At 48.4% G+C, this 21,979-nt stretch overlaps 2 protein-coding genes across 4 annotated transcripts in view; one reads left to right on the forward strand and one right to left on the reverse strand.

Annotated features, from left to right (window-relative positions):
* ABR (ABR activator of RhoGEF and GTPase) overlaps positions 1-11,847 on the forward strand; it is a 112,306-nt gene extending 100,459 nt beyond the window's left edge. Inside the window, exons 17-23 of one of the 2 annotated variants that reach the window (XM_084823178.1) lie at positions 3,918-3,977; positions 4,163-4,272; positions 5,412-5,551; positions 6,399-6,533; positions 7,944-8,064; positions 9,794-9,938; positions 10,895-11,847. In XM_084823178.1, the coding sequence (XP_084679304.1) occupies positions 3,918-3,977; positions 4,163-4,272; positions 5,412-5,551; positions 6,399-6,533; positions 7,944-8,064; positions 9,794-9,938; positions 10,895-10,984 (801 nt within the window). In that variant the 3' untranslated portion in view covers positions 10,985-11,847. The remainder of the gene's footprint in view (positions 1-3,917; positions 3,978-4,162; positions 4,273-5,411; positions 5,552-6,398; positions 6,534-7,943; positions 8,065-9,793; positions 9,939-10,894) is intronic. The other variant, XM_084823177.1, reaches the window with a different exon arrangement.
* TIMM22 (translocase of inner mitochondrial membrane 22) lies at positions 828-21,766 on the reverse strand. Of its 2 annotated transcripts, none has more exons than XM_084823180.1 (4): positions 21,489-21,766; positions 18,807-19,003; positions 17,882-17,954; positions 828-2,425 (listed from the first exon to the last, which is right to left on the reverse strand). In XM_084823180.1, the coding sequence occupies exons 1-4, from the start codon at positions 21,739-21,741 to the stop codon at positions 2,358-2,360; spliced, it is 591 nt and encodes a 196-aa protein (XP_084679306.1). In that variant the 5' UTR covers positions 21,742-21,766; the 3' UTR covers positions 828-2,357. The 2 variants fall into 2 exon arrangements, with proteins under 2 accessions (XP_084679306.1, XP_084679305.1); XM_084823179.1 differs by lacking the exon at positions 828-2,425 and adding an exon at positions 15,159-16,396.
* Between the last annotated feature and the right edge of the window lie 213 nt (positions 21,767-21,979).

The following is a 21,979-nucleotide window of genomic DNA, read 5'->3' on the forward strand; positions in this document are numbered from 1 at the left end:
GAGCTTGGGTAGCGTCTGCTGCTTGCTGGCTTGCTGTGGAGATCGGCTGCGCGTGCTTCTCGGCAGTCTGCGGCGCCACATCCCCGCTGACGTCTCTGCTCAGATTGCTTCTCCCGAGATACCAGGCACCCCGGGGGAAACCGCGTGTGCCCTACAGGAGCCGGCTTGGCATGGGATTTGAATCTGCGAGCCACATGCGGCAGCTGCGTGCTGAACACGTGTGGTGGCACCACCTCCTGAAGATGGCCTGGGACAGGGGAGCTCAGGTCTGAAGAACAAAGTGCCTCCCCTGCCATCTCCATGATATATCGAACGCCTTGCCTTTCTGCCCGAGAACACCCAAGATAATGACCTGCTTCGCATATAACGACAACCCACAGTACAGGTTGGGTATGGGTAGTTGTTGAATCGTGGGTTGTCATTATGTGTGAACCTTGCACTATGGTTTAAAAATGGGTTGTTAACCACAAACAACCCAGAGCTCACAACCCAACAACAAACCATGGGTCCTCTTCCTGAGTTGTTTGTGGTTAACAACCCATAGTTAAACCATAGGGCAGGGTTTGGACGTAACGACAACCTATGATGCAACAACAAACCATACTTAACCCATTCCCTGGGTTGTTGTTGCACGCAAACCAGGCGACTCTATGATAAAAAATAAGCCATTCGAACCTCTGGATTTGGGTTAGACGGTTGTGTTTTTAAAAGGCATCCAACATTGGCAGCGAGTGGGAGAAAACAGCCAGCATGGCCCCAGGGGGGAAAACTCTTGAAATTTAAGTGCTTGGGTTAAATAGAAAATGCCTTTTATTTATTCTTTATTTGAAGTGTTTTTATCCTGCTCCTCGGCCAAAAAGGCTCCTGGAGCGGCTTATGTATAGCAGTAAAACAAGATGGTCCCTGCCTTGCAGGCCTACATTCTAAAAAGATATGACACACAAGGAAAAACAGATGGGGAGGGAAGAGAAAAAATCAGCGGGGCTGGTGGAATGGCCCCGCCTCCCCTTTTCATCTCCCTCAGTACAGCCTGCTGGAACAAATATGCCCAAAGTGTTGGAAAGGGTTTAGTGATGGTGCACCAGAAAGGAAGCACTGAGGTGGCCGGGTGAGTTCCCGGGGGTGGCTGGTCTGCAACCTCCTCTGCCCTGAGACCTTGTATAGCTGTTGTAAGAAAGGTCCCTCTCTGCCCAAGACCTCCTCTGACTAGCTCCAAGGCAGGTTTCTATGCTGGACGGCTGAATTCTGCATCCACTATGGCAGGGGTGAAAACCTCTTTCACCCCGAAGTCCAAATTTATTTCGGGGCTGCATTCCAGAGGTGGGTGGGGCCAAAGGCAAAAGGGGTGAAGCCAGAGGCAAAGAGGCAGGGTCAAAATACAAAAAAACAAAATACCAACCTATTTTAGCGTAAAAGCTCTTAATGCCAGCAACTACGAGCCGTTGGAGGCGCAGCTCAACAATTCAGAAGGGGGGGGGGGACACGGAAAAGCTGGGGAACCACTGAATGATCCGTGGTTGGGGAAAGGGGGGCCATCTGTGGATTGGGTCCCGGGACAGTTCAGATTTGACCCACGAACTTTGCTCTCCCCATGGCATTTGGTAACAGCACGAGCATCTCACTGAGTGTCATTTCACAAATGATGCAACATAAGACCCTTGCTTGCCACCTGGTATAACACTCAACAAGGGGCCCAAATGGATCCCAGCTCTGTGACACGTGCCTGTGTGATGTGCCTTGAGGTGGCCGCTTAAGCACAACGTAATGTGTGAAGATGGCTCACACAGAATCATTAAGGTCATCAAGATCTGAGCTCTGTCTTCCGGCCAGACTGGCCAAGCTTGTCCCACAGCGCTTGGTCTGCTGTCCATTTCCCTCTTTCCCTTCGTCTTCTGCAGAGACTCCAGCTCCTGGGAAAGTCACAGGGGCCCCTCGTGGAAAGCGCTCAAAGCTGAGCTGATTCACAGCTGAGACAGTCCCCGCTCTGAGAGCGTGTGACGTGGAGGCCTTCTGGAAAGTTGCCTCTGCTGGCTTTCCCAGGAGACCACAAATAGTCCTTGGGGCCGTGTGGAAGACGTGCCCTACTTTATTTTAGGAATCTCTGTCCAGAAATATGATTCATGGGAATCATGGGAGCATTTCTTGGCATATTATGAAACAGATCTCTCTCTCTTTTCCGGCCTGTCTTAGCTACCCTGGGAGCAAGCGCTGCACCTGCCTGTGAAACCGACTAAGCACCCACAGTTGCAGTTGGATGGTGGCTGAAATCCGGCCCCAAAGGCAGCCCACATCTGTCTGAACGCGTTGGTTGCATGATGCCAGCTCCTAGAAAGCCCTGCCACTGTAGAACCATTCCATTAGCAGGGCCAGTGCCCCGGTATCGGGCTGCGTTTCGGTTTGGTTGTTGCCAGCCTAGAATCAGGGCCTGTGGAAAGCCAAAGGAAGCCAATCAGGCAGTGAAAGCCTACATCTCCACTGAGAAAAACAGAATTCGTCAACTAGTATCCCTGATTTTGCGAATGTCCCTATTTTGCATAATTTAGGATGCAGTTTTTTCCCTGTTTGGTCTACTTTCTTTTGCCGTGACAAAGAAACTCTGCCCCCAACCACTGGTAAATCTATTCAGCTGCCTCTCTGGCTTCTGAGATTTTAGCAAGTGTTGCCCACATGCTTCCAAGAGTATTTCAGCCCTAAGGACTAGAATCCTACTTTTAAAAAAAAATGCTGAAAGCTGTGATTCTCAGCTGAATTCCAAGCTCAGTACCACATTCTCCCCCTTTTTCTGGGTTCCCTCAGAATTGCAGCACACCGGATATGATGTAAATCTACAGTTGGTTAAATCAAAGCCTTTAACTGTATCTTCATAAACCTCTGCAGTACTCAGTGTGTGTTTGTTTTTTGGGTGGTGGAACAGAATCTTTAAATACATAAACGACCTATCTTGCTGCGTTGATTTGGTCTCTGTCCTGGTGCATCTGTCACAGTAGCAAATATACTCAGAAGGGCTGATGATAGAGGCTTGGTAAACTGGATTCCCACACGTGCACGCACGCACACACAAGCTTTACATCAGAGGTCCTCAATCTTTTTGGACCCGTGGGCACATTTGGGAATTTGAGACCATGCTGTGGGCACCACCACAAAATGCCTCATCAGTGGCTTGCCACTTTGGTGTCTGTATGTCTGTACCTATCATGTCTGTGGATTTTAGGCTGCATCTTATTCGGCAAAAACATTTGTTTTGTGTCTATCAGATACTGCAACGTCTCTTTAATAAGGGATTGTCTAATTCGGCTAATTGCTGGCAGTGTGATACAGCTAATGCTTCTTTTAAACCTATGTTTTGGCAGGGCCCATTAGTTACTTCTTTTTGGGAGGAGGCAATTACACAGATAAAGTGTACTGTACTGGAACAATCTTTTAATATTCACTGTTCTACACGCTCTTTGAAATGATTTACCTGCTTCATGGGAATCAACAGTGGTCAGTGTAGAGGGATTCTCCATGCCCTCTTGATAGCTAAAAGACTGATCTTACAACATTGGAAGGATAAACACTCACCTCCTATAATGCAATGGATTGAGGACCTTACAGCGCTTTCAACATTTGAACAAGGGACATGTAAACGCCACTTTCAAATGGATAATTATTTGGTCTGCTTTTGTTGAAGCCTACATATAATTGCTAGAAAGGTGTGTGCATTTCATATGCATATATACAAAACCATGTACATACATTTAAAAAGGGGATTTTTTTCTTTAGTAGAGTTTTGTGGGTGCGGGCAGACTCGGTGCTGGGGGCCCCCTGCTTTACCCTACCTTCTCCTGCTTCTTTGTTGTTTGTGGCGCCGCTCTTGAGAGATCTGCCTTATGTAGGGTGGGCCTTTAAGATCTCATTCTCTCTGGTTCCCTTTGCAGCTGGACCCCCAGACGGTACAGACCAAGAACTGGCACATGGATGTGATCGAGATGAATGGGGTAAGGAGGAGAAAGGTGCATGCCATCCCTCTCCCCGCAGCGCTTGTCCCCAGATTCCTTCCCACTCCCTTGCCTGCGTTAAGCATCCCCTTCTGGGACGGTCTCCCACCTCCACGGAGCAAGGAAGACCGCTTCCCTGTCGCAGTGCGTGATCCCGGCTTTTTTTTGGGCCATCTCCCTCACAGATCAAAGTGGAGTTTTCTATGAAGTTCACCAGCCGGGACATGAGCCTGAAAAGGACCCCATCAAAAAAGCAAACGGGAGTCTTTGGGGTAAAAATCAGCGTCGTCACCAAGTACGTTGAGATTGGGTCTGTGGGAGGCCAGCAGGGGATGGTGTGTGTGGGTGGGGGGGACTCGGCATGTTGGGGAGGTGATGCTTGCAGTGATTGGTTCTTTCTTATTAGGAATGATTATATCCCGCCCTCCTCGCTCAAGAGGGAGCGGCTCAAGGGCTGACAAAATACATGTAAAAAAGCAGTCACAAATGGGCACAGGGGAGTGGCAGATGAAATATTGAACTAAACCCACAAAACCTGAAGACTAATTGGCAAAATCTAAAGGTTAATTGGCAGAATTACCAAATGTGCAGGCCCAAAACTCTGCCTAAACAAAGAACAAGTTTTCAGGCAGTGGCGAAATGCCACCAGGAAAAGGGGCTACCTGGATCTCCTGAGGCCGGGAGTTCCAAAGGATGGTGCCACAAGTGAGGGAACTCTCTCTTGCACGTTCCCACCAACTATGCCTCATATGGGGGCCGGAAACATAAAAGAGCTCCTCCAGAGGAACTCAGTGGACAGGCAGAATCCTATAGGGGAAGAGGTGGTCCTTTAGGTATCCTGGTCCTGAGCCATTTGCAGTTTTAAAAGTGGTAACCGGCACACTGAATTGTGCCCAGAAACAGACTGGCAGACAGTGTGACTGATGTAACAGGATTCCCCCTGGGGGAAGGGAACATCCTCAGGTCTGTTGCCCATTTGGGGCTCTAGCCCCCTTCCCAAAACAGGGGGCAGGGCTTCACCTGCGTTAAGTCCTGGCTCCTAGACCCTGGTTTCAATGCTGAAACCAGTACGCTTACTATAACTAGACCAGAGAGTGCCTCTGAGCATAAACTGAAGGCCTTTCTTATCCCTGCATAACCACAGCTGAGCTAACCTGTCTGGGATTAAGAGAAAACAGCAGACATCCAGTTAGGCTAAGCTGCAGCGTCTCTTTCTCTCTCTCCTTTTTTACGGTTTCCACATCAGCCGCTTGGGGCGACTTTCTGTAGGACAGATGCCACAAATCTCCCTGTGTCTTCCTCCAGCCAGCAGACACAAAGAAGAGGCGGGCAGCTTCTGCAAGGGCCTGACTTCCTTGGGGTGCTTCTAATAATAGTAGTAGTAGTAATTTGAGCTCTCCCAATCCATGTCTGTCTCTCCTCCCCTTCCGCCAGGCGTGAGCGTTCCAAAGTGCCATACATTGTGCGCCAGTGTGTCGAGGAAGTCGAGAAGCGTGGCATCGATGAAGTGGGCATCTACCGGATCTCAGGGGTGGCCACTGACATCCAGGCCCTGAAAGCTGCCTTTGACTCCAGTGAGTTTTTTCTCGCCTCTTTGTGGCTGGCTGCCGCTCTTGGGGGAAAAAGAGAGCTTGTGTCTTCATTCCTTGCTCATCTCGGAGTGGGGTTCATGCTTACAAGAAGAGCCCTATTGGCTCAAAGGGTGCAGCCACCCAAGTGCCCTGTTTCTGGCAGGGGACAGCCAGATGCTTCTGGGGTAGCCCCCTCCTCAGTGTGTTTGCATCTGGCGTTCAGATGTAGACTTCCTCTGAACATGGACGTGATATTATTTGTTGTAATTATTTCTGTCCTGCCATTCAGGAAAAAATCCTACCGAGTAAAACACCGCTCCATTAAGTTTTTTTTAAAAAAAATTATAAAACAATATTAAAAAGAACAGCTCATAAGGGTCTGTCCCACAGGGCAGTTGACGGTAGAAAGCCAACAACTTAATTGCAAACCAAGCCTCTGTGAATTTGTCCGGTCCTTTTTGAATGATTATGTAAAGCCAAGTAAGCTAGCAACTATCACCTCATCTTAAAGTTTTGAAGCCAGACTGCTGAATGCAAGCAAAGAGCAATGAGCTCACTGGACTGTACTCTGATCTCACAGGGCCGTTCTTTGACGGAAAGGGGATAGAGCCCCTGCTTTGCACAGGGAAAATCCCAGGTTCCATCTCCTGTTAAAAGGATCCAGCAGCAGGTGATGGGAAGTGCCCTTCTCTGCCAGAGACCCACTGCTTGGGTCAGAGGAGACGATACTGGGCTGAGATGGCATTGGCTCGCTTTCTCCAAACTGGCACCCAATTCCCAGCCAGCGTATTCTTACGTCCTTATTTTTAAAATTGTTTTAAAACCGGGCTTGATCTCAACTCTGCTATAGACAGCAAAGATATCCTGATGATGCTGAGCGACATGGACATCAACGCTATTGCAGGCACCCTGAAGCTCTACTTCCGTGAGCTCCCCGAGCCCCTTCTCACAGATCGGCTCTACCCTGCCTTCATGGAGGGGATCGGTAAGACGCTTTGTATGTCCACGTGGTGGCAGAGAGCAGACTTCGGAGGTGTTTTCTTCGTGCAGGAGAGTATAGCTCAGGACTCGGGGTGGCAGGGAGGGACCGTGGTCAGGACCACAAGACAGAGCAAGTAGTCCTGGGAGATGGCCTGATGGAATCTACCACCCAGTGGGCTTTAGAGAGGTCTCCAAGGGAGTGAGGGCTGGGTGCCCCGGCAATGTTGCATGTTCTAAATCTTTCAGTTTTTAATGGCTTTATATTGCATTTTTTCTGCTGGATTTGTTCTGTCAGCCACCCAGAGAAGTGTTGTCATGGGGCAGTTATATAAATACAGTAAGGGTGCATTTCAGTGCATGAGCGCAGGACAGGAAGGCCTGGCGTGCTATGGTCCATGGGGTCACGAAGAGTCGGACACGACTGAACGACTGAACAACAACAACTTCACAGAAATAAGGAACAGCAAGAGGGGAGGGCACTTACATGTCCCAAAACAGAAGAGAAAATGTTCTCAAGGTGCCTGGGAAAAAAAAATCTGTCCAACACGTTTTGGAAGTTTCCTTCCTCGGGGTCCACTTATCTTTCTCCAAATGTGTCACAGAGAACCCTTCTGACGTTTCTTCAGATTTTAAGACAGAAGGAGCACCGGAGCGTTTTAGAACAGAAGTGGCATTGGGAGGATTCTCTTCGACACATTTGGAGAAAGATAAGCGGCCTCCGAGGGAATTTCTTTCCAAAATGCATTGGACAGAAGTGTTTTTAGGCACATGAGAACATTTTCTCTTCTGTTTTGGGACACAGAAATATGTCCTCCAACTCCCAGCATGGCTGGGGGATGCTGAGAGTTGTAGGCCTTATTTCTGTGTAGACATCCATAAGATTGCACCCTAAGTAAGTAAATAGAAAGAAACGCCTGGTACAGGCAGACTAGCTAATGCATCACCTGCCCTCGCCTTCATAGCTCCAAATTACAGTTGAGTCCAACCCCTCTTTTAGTGTTCATTAGCACATTTTCTACCCTGCATTTCCACCAAGGAACTCAGGCCAATGTGCAGGGGGTTATCCTGTTTTATTAGAGGGACCGTGGTTCATTGTTAAGAGCACCTGCTTTGGCTGGCATAGAGAATGGCCCAGGCTCAACTCCCGGTATCTCAAGTTAAAAGGACCTTCACAACAGCCCTTTGAGGTAGACCAAGCGGAGAGGATGTGATTGGCTCGACTCGGCCTAGAAAGCTCTGTGGCCGACTGAGGGCTCGAAGCCGGGTCTTGCCACCCCAAATCCAGCATTATCTGCTGCCCCGTGCTGAATCCTGTGAGTGTGGGGATTGCAGCCCTGGGGTTTGGGATATATATGCACCTCTCCACCATGGCTGGGGTGTCTGTTTGCCAACTCTTTCCACCTCTCACCGCCAGCTCTTTCATCTTCAGCCCTTTCTGACCCGTCGGCCAAGGAGAATTGCATGATGCACCTTTTACGCTCACTTCCAGACCCCAACCTCATCACATTCCTCTTTCTGCTAGAACACTTGAAAAGGTAAGCCCCCCACCTTGAGAACAGGGGAGTTAGTCTGCACACAGGGAACGTGGGTCTTCGGGTTGGGCCAGAGTGTAGGGCCATGTTGATGGACATTTCAACGGTCTTGTTTTATACATTTTTATCCTGAGCCAGAACAAACAAACAATGATCACCATTTAGGTTATCAATGAGAAAATACTCAAAATCCACAGTTGGGCAACACCTATATTAGGACCAAGCAAAACGCCACAAAAATGTGCAAGCTTTTGACTTCTCCAGAACTCTTAATCAGAAACAGAGACCAGAAAGGTTCCCAGGTCTGCAAGCCAAATCCTTGGGCAAATATGACCCAAATCAATGAGCCAAAAACATTGGCAGAGCAAAAATAAAGATTAATTCGAAACAAAACCAGGGGCGGCAGGATGAAAACTGTTGTCTAAAAGAGTATCTCAAGAAGTTAGGGCAGATCGAATGATTTCAACCTGGTGCCGAAAAGGTAACAAACAGGTGAGCTTCCTTGGGGGGAGGGTGTTCCAAAAATGGGGCATCCCCTCCAAAAAAAAAAAAAAGGCCTGGGGAGGCTCCCCAATTCCTGGACAGGCTCTGCCTTTGGTTGTGAGGTTCTTTGCATCTCACCAGCAAGCCCCTCTCCCCCCAGCCTCAGGGCGGGGGAGACTTCAGGTCATGCAGCAAGGCAAACAGCCTCCATCTGTCCTCCATTCGCCTCCTTTGCAGAGCGAAGTGATTGCATAGCAAGTGCAAGTAGATGGACTGTTAATTAATCCCATAAGGAACTGCTTACAGGCTGCAGAGCAGTATTCGCTGAGTGCCTAGATGCCGAAAGGGGAGAAGGGAGAGGGATTAAAGGAGGGGGCACCGTTCCTTGCTCAGCAAGCAGCCCCCCCCCCCCCGCCTGATTCCTTGCGGCTTGGCTGTGTACTGCGCTCCAGCCCCACTGTCCTCCTCGCTCAGGTCGTGGTCTTCTGCTGAGGACACAGAATCGTTGGAGGAGCTGCGGCTTGGCGGTGCGCCGGGCTGGCCCAAAAACACACCATGGGGAATTTCGGAATCGGGGACTGGAATCTTGTGTTACTGGCATGTTCCCCACCCCCACCCCTCCACTTTGTTAAGAACCAGGCAGGGAGGAAGAGACCTGGGGGCGGGGGGAGAGAAAGGAACAAGATGGAGCCAGAGTAAGGGTGTGGGGTGGAGTTTCATCGATGTGGCCTGAAGGAAAATCCATTTGGCTCCTTGCTCTGCAAAGAGGGCACAGCCTGTTCTCGCATCTGCTGCTCTGGACAGGGCTCAAGCCATGCTCAGCTTGTGTTCATGGGGGCAGGGAGGGGGAAACAGCAGCACAGCTGTCTCCTAACATGGCAATATTTTGATGCCAGTTTCCAAGGTGATGGCTGGCGGAGCCCAATGGTGGCCAGCAGTAGTTTCCGGGGGAAGGTGTGCTGGGGGTGGGGTGGGTTTGGATGGTTTCCAGAGCCAAAACTTTGGGCAGGAGGGACCAAGCCAGGGATTGCGGGAGAAAGGGACAGTGCCACGTCAAGGCGGGAATGTGGAGCTGGGAGGAGGCCTGCATCGCGATTGCTTTCTGCAGAAGGGAGACAAACGGAGCTGGGGAAAGGCGAGAAATCCCATCCTTCCCTCCCACCGGGTTTTGCCAGAAAAGCGTAGCCAACCTTGGAGGCCGTGCCAAAACCGCGAGAGCCTTTGCAACGGCCCCCTCTTCTTTGCACAGAGTTGCCGAGAAGGAGCCCGTCAACAAAATGTCTCTGCACAACCTGGCCACCGTGTTTGGCCCAACGTTGTTGAGACCGTCTGAGGAAAGCAAAGGACACCTGAGTTTGGCCTCGGACATCTGGTCCCACGACGTAATGGCCCAGGTACGGGGAGGAGGAGAGCAAAGAACACACTGGAGGGTTGGCGGCCGAGTTGAGTTGGCCAAGAGAGCCGGGGGTGGGTGGGAATGCTGAGATCAAGAAAGCACCCTCTTCTGGGCAAAGGTTCAAACATCACCTTGAGCTGCAAAACAGGAGCGCTCGCAGTTGGAACTCAGATCCTTGTAGCGCAAAGATGGACAGTAATGTTTGAAGAGTGGGCACAGCAGGCTCTTAGCGTGAGCCCCACTTTCTCCCTTCTGTTTGCGAGACAGACGTACAGGCCAGGAAATCAGAACACCAGCTTGGCTGTTGGCCTTGCCCTTTGTGTCAGGCAGCCTGTGCACCTTTTCTTTTAACTCCTAAAAGTCCAACTTTTAAAAGTTGACCCCTTTAAGCTGTGGGGAATGTTTTTAACCCACTTTAGGGTTTCCATAGGGGTTCAAGCTTAGTGGGCAGCTTCCAACATACCTGCTGTGTTGTTTTGGTGACAACACCGGCCAATCAGTGATGTGAAACAGCCAGTTTCTCCTACAGAGTTGCAAGAATGAGTTTGTTTTTGGCAGAACTTGGCCCAAGAGATGAAAAACTACACTTGAATTGAGCGCAAAGAGGATTTTGGAACCAGCCCCATTGCTCTCTTTACGTGCCTTCACCCAAATTCCCCCTGGGATCTCCAAATGGAGGGGCTGATTTAAATACTGAGAGTTGCAACTCCAACTGTGTGTACTAAGCTTTTCCAAAAGCTGGCCTTTGGGTTACACCTGTCCCTGCTGCACTTTCCACCCCGTTGCTTCACCTGATGGCACATGTGACTTCCACAGAGACTCCCATTAGAAGAAATGTCCTGCTATAATGAGCTGCCCTCTGAGGAACTGGTTGGCAGCTTCCAGAATGGCAACGTGTTTGTCAGTGTGTGTGTTCGAATCCCGTTTTAACTCACTTCTTTGTGGCTTTTGCAGGTCCAAGTTCTCCTTTATTACTTGCAGCACACGCCCGTCTCCTTCGCCGAGCTCAAACGCACTGCACTGTACTTCTCCACAGATGTGTAGCCCCCAGCTCTGCGGCCGAGCGGCGACCTGCGTTTTCTAAACAGAGTGGTGCAGTGCAGACTCCAGATGACTCTGGACGCTGGTGCTGCTGGGGATATTGCGCCGTCCTGGGGTGTACCGTGCCTGCACCACTTGGGACAGTTTTGTACACTCCCCACCCACACAGCCTCGATCCTCCTTACTAGCACTGCACTCCTTTCCTGTACAGTAGCCCACGTCTCTCATACTTTCCGTCTTCAGGAGTAGCTTTTAACGTATATTCATTGGACAGCGGAAAGGAAGTGAGCGGTGGATGAGGGTTGGAGATACTGCCTTCACAGCCTATATGTTTCTTTCCAAAAAGTTGCCATCTTCTGGGTTCAACAGAGCTTCGCTGCAGCCAAGTCCCTCCTCTTCTTCCAGCCTGTCTTGCCCCAGCTTGCAGCCTGCAATGATGCTTGTCCTCTTCACCCCCTCTTCCTCATGGCTTGCATGTATGGTGCTTGCTTGGATTTTCCTGCTTCAGAGGCTTAAAAGAAACCAAGGGCTCCATTCCCCCCACCCACTTTTTTTTCTGGCCTATGCTCTCCACTTTGCCTTGCCTGGTTGTGCAGATGGTGGATCCAGGAGCTGAACTCTGCAATCTCTTTCCACCACCAGCCAGCCTGTCTGAAAGCACTCAGGACAGTGAGCTGAAGGTGGCATTGTTTGGCCGTTTGGTTTTTTTTTTTAAGTCCAGGTTTCCTTTTTTTGCTGATATGCTGGAGAGTTTCATCTTGCAGTTCCTGCCTGTTGGCTTTGTAGCTGTGCAGGCTGGGGAGGTGAAGACGGGCTTTGCCCCCCAGTTACATACTGTAAAGAAGTTTTAAAGGTACCCTGATGGCAGCAAAGTGAAGAAGTGGTGGCTTAGTTTGCTAGTCGTAGACGTGGCTGGATGCAGTGTGTGTGTGTGTGTGTGTGTGTGAGAGAGAGAGAGAGAGGGAGAGAGAAAGTATATCTTATCTCCAGCTCTGTTGTCTCCTTCAGTTTATTTATGGTTAACTTCTCTTGGGACTAATTCAGTCTTAATCCTTACAAAGGAGAGCAGGTCTTATGGTGGCAACTGAACATTCCCCAAAGAGTATTTAGCTGGGGAGCAGAAGGTCTGCAGGCCTCACCACCCAAGCCCTGCCGAAGAGGCAGCTGATACATTTCCTAGCCCCATCTCAGCATGGGTTCTTCCTGATATAATCGGGCACAACTGTGAGCTTGGGGGAGTTGGGCTGCCTTCCCCCAGGGGTGGGTGTGGAAAAGCAGCTTCGCCATGTCTCAACCAGCGCTGCTTACAGGGTTCAAATAGGAAGGCTCAGGTAGTATGCAAAGGTGCCATTTCAGCCCTTGGAGGCTCCCACTTTCTCGGTGCAACAGGCTGGGTCTGATCAGCCAAGGGACTGCACTCCTCGAAAGCGCCACGGGAATAGGTAGTCCACCCACTTTGACAGTAGATCAACAGCAAATCCGGTGTCTTACCAAACCCGCCTCCCAATTTGTTCAAAATCAGCTGAAACAATGGATCGGCACAACAGCCACTCATTTTGCACGTCCTTTTCTTTCCGTATTTTAAAAGCAATTAGCTGACAGAAACAGAGCTTCCCCTCCACCATCTGTGCTGGAGTCTGCAGTGGCTAGCAGGTTCCAGTTCCCCTTATGGGGCTGGATGCAGGGGAGGCCTGCTTCCCTACCAGCGTTGTCACCTTGTTCCTTAGCGAGGCTCTGCATTCTTGATTTCCACCCCACCCACCCCTGGTGCCAAACAGAAACCAGCAATGATTTAAGCGGCAGGACAGCCCGATCACTTTGCCCTCAGTCCCACGTAGAGCCCCTTGCCAAAGAAGGTACTTCAACGCCCAGCCCTGCGTGTTAGTTCAGTGGCTTCCGTCACACTTCCACATGGGCAATGGAAGGTGACATGGCGCCATTCAGGGACCAGAAATATTTTACATGCCTGGGTGCTGGATTTAGTAGCCAGCCCAGGTTGTGTTTTTTTACCCTACTGCACAGCAGCTCTTTGTAGATCTGCATCTACCTGTGTGTCTATTGCAGCTGGACTAATTCTTATGAATATGTAAACCCAATTCTCCAGCTCTGCTTGTCTAACAGTGCAATCCTATGCATATTTAGACAGAAAAAAGTCCTAGAGCTCCCAGGGGAATGCTGGGAGCTCTAGGTCTTTTTTCTGTCTAAACATGCATAGGATTGCTCCCTCGGTCTCATACCAGCATAGACCCCACCCCAAACAACTGCACTTGTTCTTTTTATTTTCCCCCTGACAGCGGGGCAGGGGAGACTGGGACGCCTGGAGCTACAGCTAGACTAGAAACTGTTGACTGATAATTGACTTGTTTAAGGATATATATAATATATATATATATATATATTTGGTTGTGTTATGTTGCAGGTTTTTTTTCTCCCTGTAGATGACAAAACTTTAAAATGGATGTAAACCATGTGAGCAGATTTAAAAGACAATGAAGTTAATAAAATACAGAGCCCAAACATTTGCACAAATTACTCCAGGGGCACTGTCACTTGTATCCAGATCAGAGGGTCAAAGAAGGTTTTGGAGTAACTGGACAGGCTCAAGTTTAGACATGATGCCGCACTACAGGAGTAATAGATGGGGGCGTAGGTCAGTGGTGGAGCGCTGGCTCTGCCAGTAAGAGTGGGGAGGGAGTGGGGTTGAGGGGGGAGCGTGAAAGCTTAATTATTCAACTTGGAAACGGCAGTAATTCTCCTAGGCGACAAGTGCGGTTGCCATGGGAACACCAGGATGGGCGGTGTTCTTCCACCCTCCTGCTGGGTGTCACTTCATGGATCCACTTCCAAGTCTATTTTCCTTTCCACTCCGTAATGCATCCGAGAGCAGGACTTCTAAATACAACCCTAGTTAGCAGCAGCTTTCGCTGGTGGCACTGATTATGAGAGCAGCCCCTGCTTTGCCTGCAGAAGGGTTAATCCCCGGCAGGTGATGGGAACACCCTTCTCTGAGACTTGGGAGAACTGCTGCCAATCAGAGCAGTTAATACTGGCCTTGGTGGACAAATAGACTGACCTGGTAGAAGGCAATTCCTTATGATCCTGCGTATGAGTATTTTGGTTGACTTCTGGCTGCACCAAGGTAGCCCAATGCCACTGAGGGTAAACGGCACCTCCCCCCGTGACATTCCCTGCTGTTCTTGCCACGTCTAAGCAGCATCCTCGGTTTCCTTTTTTATCAGCAGGACCCGGATTGGCTGTGGGGGTTAAAATCTATGGAGCTACCACACTTTGAATACTATATTCAGTTCTCGTCCCCACATCTCAAAAAGGATATTGTACACCTGAAAAGGGCAACCCCAGTGATCAATGGGGCTGGCGCAACTCCCCTACGAGGAAAGGGTACAATGTCTGGGGGCTGATTAGCTTAGGAAAAAAAGGCAAGTAACACAACACAGGACTATAAAATTATGCTTGGTGTGGAGAAAGGGGACAGGGAGCAATTTTTCTCCCTCTCAAGATACTAGAAGCCAGTGGGTCCAATGACGCTCAAGCATGGGAGATTCAGGACAGACAAAAAGAACATCTTCACACGATTCAGAACTAAAACTATGGAATTTGCTTCCGGAAGACGTGGTGATGGGCCCCCCTTGGATGGCTTTAAAAGGAGACTGGAGCAATTCATGGCGGAAAAGGCTACCAGTGGCTACTAGTCCTGATGGCTCTATGCTACCTCCAGTCTCGGAGGCAGCAGGAACAACAACGGGCAAGCGCCATTGCGCTCGTGTCCTGCTTATGGGTTTCCCATTGGGGAATCTGGCTGGCCACTGTGTGGACAAAATGCTAGACTAGACAGCCCTTTGGTCTGACCCAGAAGAGCTCTTATCTTTTTCCTTTCAAAAGGACGAAGTACAACTGAGGTAAGAAAACGGGGCCTAAACATTAACAAGGTGTACCCGCATCCCCTTTAAACACGCATAGGACTGTGCCTCTAGACAGAAAAAAGGCCTACAACTCCTGTAGCTGGCTGGGGCATGCTGGGAGTTGTAGGCCTTTTATTCTGTCTATACATGCATAGGATTGCGCCCTAAGCTACTCAGTTGTATCTAGCTCTGACCAGAACCAGCCCAGACCATTAGTTTCTAGTTTGCGCCCATTACTTGGGGGATACTTTAAGGATGAAGGTGGAAGCTGCTGCTTTTATTTCCCCATGAACATTATTATACTAGCTATTACCAATTCTACCAACAGAGAGTTTCACAGGTTGCAAGGGAGAAGACATTCATTTTAAGCTTACAGAGTACCACTTTTGTGTGAAGCTCCCCTGGTTTGAGAGAAACCCAATTGCTCTCTCTTTGCTTTTTCTAATAATCCACTTGGGATTTAATACATTTCAGAGTCACATTTTTTTAGACGGTGGCTATGGCATAGGAACTGGAACAGCCTCAAACAGTGTGGCTCTTGGAGGAGGTATGCAACGGTGCAAAGCCACCCCAAGGATTAACACCTCTCCAGACTGAAAGCACGAGTAGGCCCCAAGGTTGTATCCTCAAGGTTACAGGGGTGACTGGCACGCTCATGTACAACCAACCACCTATGCTAGTCTTCTCCAACCTGGTGCCCTCCAGACGTGTTGGAGTGCTATTCCCATCATCCCCAGCCATGTTGGCTAGGAAGGCAGCCCTATGCAGACAAGCTTTAGAACATACTCCAGATAAATTATTTTGTCTGCTTCTTCCAGAAGGAGGAAGTCAGTCTTTTGGAAACTGCCAGCCCTGCCCTATTGGGTACAGACAGGTATACTGCCTCTGAACAAAGAGGTTCTTCAGCTAGCGTGACTATTAGTCATGGGCAGGTCTCTCCCCAATGAATTTGACTAAGCCATCTTGGTTAAACTTGAAATTCACCCACAAACAGGTAGCCCCACAATCTTTGCTATGCCTTTGGAAGATTGTTCCCACTTTATTAGTATCAAAACGCTTTAGAGCGCCTGGAATAAGTTATGTTTCCATTTCTCCTGTATCCAAAAATGTAGTAGCAAAGCTACAAGTCTCTCTGTGTGTGGTAAGTGCCAACGCAAGGTTGCAGCAGCTAGAAGTCGCCATAGCAAACACAGCAGAAGGATTCAGAGTCCTCAGTTGCTCCTCTCCAGCCATTTTTGATGAGCGTTTGGCTTAGATTACTTACTGACTGCCCATAGCTTGGATGCCTATCCATCCTTCTAGGACACAGCTCACAAAGCTTTCCCTCTTCCTCCAACGGCTGGCAGTTCAGGAAAAGGAAGATAACTGTGCCCATTGCAGACTTTATGCTAGGAAGCCGTTCCTCGTTGCTCTGGCAGCTACCGTAAGTAATAGTCAATCACCGCAGAGAAGGCAGCAAAGCCCCCACATCCAAGGACACCTGCTTTTAGGCCAGCTGCAAGGCAAAAGGAGACCGCTATCAGCACAAAGGTGCATGCTCAAATTTCTATTCTTTAGCTAAGCCTTAGTGTTGGCCTGGAAAGCAAAGATCACCCAGACTAGCAGGCATGTCCCAGCCCCCTTCACAGAATCATAGAATCAGAATAGTAGGGTTGGAACAGGGCCTATAAGACTATGGAGTCCAAAGCCCTGCTCAATGCAGGAGTCCAAGTCAGAGCATCCCTGGCACATGGCTGTAAAGGGTGTCACTCTTTTTCATTGTACTGAAGCTCTTGAGGATGTTGGAGGCTGACCTACACAAGCTTCCAGTCCTAAGAAAGCGAGCACTCAGCAGAGGAGGCAACAGCCCTTGGGGGAAAGGCAGGAAGGGATCACGAGGCAACAGCTGCGTTCCCCCCTGAAGGAAGCTTAAGCCGATCAGGCCCAGCATAACAAGCTTAGTTAGAAGCTGTTTAGAGAGCCATTTAATGCCCTTAGGGAAGATTAGCACTCAGGATTTGTGCACTTAAACATCCCTGCTGATCCAATACTCTGATTTTCTACAATTTTTAGCTTTTCTTTTGCCAGCCAGGCAAGTATCACAATGCAGCACTAGCTATATTCTAACAGCTGAGCTCTGAGGCGACGGCAGTGGCTTTTCATCCATGTTCCAGGGGACGCTGGGATTTCAGGTGGAAGGATCAGCAATGGCAGAGAAGCTTTCCTCAAAGGCAGCTTGCCTGAACCTATGCAGGCAAGGGGCAGCTGCAGTGTGCATCCGCGCTAGGGGTGGGGTGGAATGGTGCGGCCCAACAATACCCTGGAACTTGCTCTAGAATCCTCTGCGATGCACAAAGATTCTGCGGCAAACAGAGGGAGGGGCTGTAGCTCAGTGGGCACAGCACATGCTTTGCATGCAAAAGGCCCGAGGGCTGATCCCCGGCAGGAAAGAGCCTTCTTTGCCTGAGACTCCAGAGAGGCACTGCTAGTCAGAGAAGACAATACTGGGATAGACAGACAAGGGTTTGATCTGGTAGACAGCAGCTTCCTATGCAAAGGGGATTCCCTTGGCAGACAGGTCAACATGGAAAGGGCTCCCTGAAGTTACATGCTTGGAAAGCCACCAGACTGATATTTACTTATTCGTTTGTTAAATGTGTTTCCACCAAGTGGTGCTCAACAATAAAAACGGCCACAATGAAAACATAGAAACGAGTAATTAAAACATCTAGAAAAGAGACAACCTGAGCAAATTGCACCATTACAGTGTCTATGCCATTCGGCTCACAAGGCCAAAGTCCTCCCTGAATAAAAACATATTTGCCCCACGGAAGAAGGGTCAATGCTGGCTGGGAAAGATGGGAGTTGCAGTCCATCACATCTGGGGGGCACCAGGTTGGGGAAGGCTGTACTAGACCACAAGAACAGTTGGCCCTGCAACGGTCTGTCTCCACCAGAGTCCAGATTAGTCTGCCAACTGCTCCAAGCCAATGCTACTCACCTCTAAAGCCAATGGCTCCTCCAGTAATGCACCCACTCATAACACTGTTTTTCCAGTCAGATTTGCCTCGGTACTACAGATACGAGAAACATCATCAAGACCAGCCATGCAAAGCTTACATACAGCATCTACTCGAGAGGTTGTGCCATTATTCTAACATGCATACATTTCAGAGGGGAAAATAAATTCAGTGGCCTGAGCTGAGAAGCCAAAAAAGCATTTTGAGTTTAAAATTGTTTTCATCATTTTACATGGTCTTTTTGATGCTGTAACTGTTTTGCGAGTTGCCCAAAGAACCTGTGTTACAGGGTGGCTATACATATTTAGTAAATAAAGCTGTGATCCTACACATGTTTAGACAGGGGAAAACAATCTTACAATTCCTAGCATTTCCCAGCCCAACCATGCTGGCTGGGAAATTCTGGAGTACTGGCTACTTTTAGGGATGTATATAAAGGGGGACAGTCCTAGTGAAGATTGAGGCTGCAAGCTCAGAGTGGCTGTCAGCTCAGGGCACTGGGAGGATGTGGACGGAATGGGGCAGTTGCCAGTTAGCACCACACTTTACCCAGCACATCTGGCCCAAGCCAAGTTTTTAACTATTAAAAACAATAGCTATTGCAACAATTGCTGTGGAGCTCAAATTCTTCATGGGGTGTCCAGAAGGGTTTAAAATGAAAATGGGGATGTGATAAACTGATTAAATTGGACCATTTCCCTTTGGGCCCAGGGACTTTACTATTCCTTTTTAGCACCCGTTTAACTGGAAACCCTTGGCATTTAACGTATATAGGAAATATTGTCCCTAAAAATGTGAGCGACATAGCAAAGTTCAACTTAGATCTTTCATTGGCCAGGATCAAGACAGATTTAGGCCATAAATCGACACAGGAAACCATCTGATCAAAATAGGAAAGCTACTCACAGACTCTACCAAGCATTCAGTACAGGAAAACATGGCTCCCACGATAGCAAAGTTCTTGGCATAAGACATCCCTCTTTGACCCATGTCTTTCAAGACCTCTTTGGCCGTGGGCGTGCGGTACGGATCCTTGGGGTCAAACCCCACATTGGTGTCAATGCCGGCCGTGAACACGCCAAAGGCACCTCCCAGCACAAACCCTGTCAAATAGGGGGGGGAAAGCAGGCAGGGTGAATGCAACTGTGACCAGCTCCAAATTTCCTTCTGGAAACCTTGATTTCTCAAACGTTTTCCCAGCTTCCTGACCGCAGGCTGCTCCGATCGCTTCCCCCCCCCGAGACACCCCCTCCCAATGTTTTGCTACTGATATGCCAGGCTGTGGCTTTGAAGTAAAAGGAAAAGTGCTGAGTCCTCTGAAGTGCTATACACGTCATATATAGCACTTTATTACTATCATTGAGCTTCAAATGCTCTAAAGTGCTATGTCAGTGCTTTTATATAGCAGTTTTTATAGCACTCAAGTTCTGATAACAACAATGTATTTTCTAGCTGCTCCCAAACAGCAATGACTTTATTTAGGGTGTTGAAATTCTTCCATTTAGTTATACATAGTGTATGCAACATAAGTGGTTTCACACTTTCTGCCAGCTTTTTTTACACAGTGCTTCAAAGGGACTCCACATTCTTTCGACAACTCCATAAGGTAGGTAAGTGTTTATTATACCCACATACTGCAACACTGAGCTATAATGTACTTTTTGTCTTGCTGTCGTTCCTATGACCACTCCGCAAGATAAGCCAGGGTTTATTATACCCTCATGTTGCGAAAGCCGAGCAGTACAATATATTTATATATGTAGCAGTGATAATAACAATTATTAATAATAATAATACAACCTGATCTGATAAAAAGTTACTTGGCTTTTCCCAACTATTAACTTAGTCTTACAGCACATCTTATACATGTCTACCCAGACGTAAGTCCCACTGAGTTCAATTGGGTTTACATCCAGGGAAACAGCTATAGGATTGCAGCACTGCAGCACAATCCTGAACATGTCTACTCAGAATTAATCCCTACTGAGTTCAATATGACTTACTCGAAGTAAGTTTGCATAGGACTGCATCTGAAATGTTTTTGTGCTTTATAATTTGTTGTGAATGGTTTTGAGATTTGTTTTTTAAATGGGAAGCAGTACATAAACATTTTTAAATAAATACAGTATCTTCAACCAATATAATAACAAATGCCAGAACAAATATATTGTGGGCCTGAAGGAATTTTTTGACAGCATTATCATTAATAAACTTTATACAAGGCTCTAGAAGAGCTTCACAGCTTGCTGTTGCCCTCACAACAACCTCATGAGGGAGGCCAGGGTTTACTATACCTTCATTGCAGAAGCCAAGATGTGCAGAGTATTTATATATACAGCAGTGGTAGTAATAATAATAATAGCAATAATGATAATCCTCAACAGATTTCTTAACAGTGTAACAAAAACTACAACAAGTATATTGTGAGCCTGAAGGAAACTTTTGACATCATTAATGGGCGTATTTTATACAGCTTTCTAAAAAAGCTGTGCATGCTCTCAGCTTGTTGTCATCCTCACAACAACCTTGTAAGGTAGGCTCCATAGGTTTATTATACCCTCATGTTGCAGAAACCAAGAGGAACAGATGACACACACAAGCGAATAGTGGTAATAATCATATCCACAACAGATTTTTTTATGTACCAGTCTGTGTCTAACAAGATTCCTGAGCAGTGAACAATAAAAAGAATCAAAATATAGAATAAAATTATTATTATTATTATTATTATTATTATCATTTTTATCCTGTCCTTTAGCCAAAATGTCCCTTAGCCAAGGTCAAAGATAAGAAATAAGCCAGTCCCTGTCCGCAGCCTTACAATCTAAACGGTATGACACAAAAGGAAAGGGGATTTGGAGGGAGGAGGAAAAAAAGGAAGCAAATTATGTGAAATGAAATTATGCCAATAAAACAGCGATAACAAAAATCAAAACCTAAGGCTACCACAAATCTATTCTGGGCCTGAAGGAAACCTCTGACTGTATCATCGTTAATATGGGTTTTACCCTGAAAGGCAGTCTAAAAACGTTAAATAAATAAAAACCCAGAAAAATAAGCAGTACTTTATCAAGTAAATAAAAACAAAATAGAAAGAAGCATACTTTATACAGGGCGCTTAAGAGGGCTTCACATGCTCTCAGCTTGGAATCATCTTCACAACAACCCTGTAAAGTAGGCCAGTGTTGATTATACCCTCATATTGCAGAAGCCAAGAGGTACAATATAATTTATATATGTAGTAGAAGACGTGCTGTTGTTGTTGTTGTTGTTGTTGTTCACAACAGATTTGTTAAAAGATATTAGCAAAAGTTACAACTATTATATTGTGGGCCTGAAGGAAAATTTTGACCGTCTCATCGTTAACGAAGGTTTTTACCGGCCTAAAAATAATGGTAAATGAATACAAATCAATAAAAAATAAGCATACACTTAACCGCCCCCCCCCCCCCCCCGGCGGGCTTCAGAAGAGCTGCGCGCGCGCTCAGCTTGCTCTCGCCCTCACGACAACCCCGCAAGGCAGGCCGGCGCTAGGCCTGTGAGGCAACTTTAAAAGGAACTGAATTCGCGTCTTTCTCTCGCTCTCACCCCCGACGCAGGCCAGGGCCGCCTTGAAGCCGCAGCTCTCCATGGCCCGCTCGACCATCTTCTGCTCGGGGCTCTTGGCGGGCGCCGGGAAGCCTCCGAGGGCAGCCGGGTCGAAGGCCTGCGCCTGCCTCGGCCCGCGCTTCTCGCCCACCAAGTGCTCCAACAGGAGGCTATACTGAAGCGCCGGGGCCGGCCCGAGCGTTGGCCCCGCTTCGTCGGGCCTACTCGGGCCTGAGGAAGAAGCCGCCGCCATGATTTTCCTTGTCCCCTCAGAAAACGAAACTACAACTCCCGTCATGCCTTTCGCCGCGGCGCCCGGCTCGCCCAATGGGATTCCTGCCGCCGAGGTTCACGGGAGATGGAGTCTGGCCGAGCCGGTCCACCCTGCACTGCACGAGCGCGCCCACCACCCAATCGCTCCGCTCGCTTCCGACAAAACGACAACTCCCAGCATGCCTTCCGCCGCAGCGACAAGTTTGCCCAACTACATT

This window comes from Heloderma suspectum, chromosome 16 (genome assembly GCF_057233095.1).
Source record: "Heloderma suspectum isolate Gila_16-S chromosome 16, 16-S_ref, whole genome shotgun sequence".
In the NCBI taxonomy this organism is placed as follows: Eukaryota; Metazoa; Chordata; class Lepidosauria; order Squamata; family Helodermatidae; genus Heloderma; species Heloderma suspectum.

What these genes read in the sequence shown, in the direction of transcription:
- TIMM22 (XM_084823179.1), bottom strand. Translation starts at nt 21,741, where the DNA reads ATGGCGGCGGCTTCTTCCTCAGGCCCGAGTAGGCCCGACGAAGCGGGG. An exon ending in GGCCCTGGCCTGCGTCGGGG is followed by an intron (nt 19,004 to 21,488) that starts GTGAGAGCGAGA and finishes CCTATTTGACAG; the next exon opens with GGTTTGTGCTGGGAGGTGCC. An exon ending in CTGAATGCTTGGTAGAGTCT is followed by an intron (nt 17,955 to 18,806) that starts GTGAGTAGCTTT and finishes TCGTATCTGTAG; the next exon opens with TACCGAGGCAAATCTGACTG.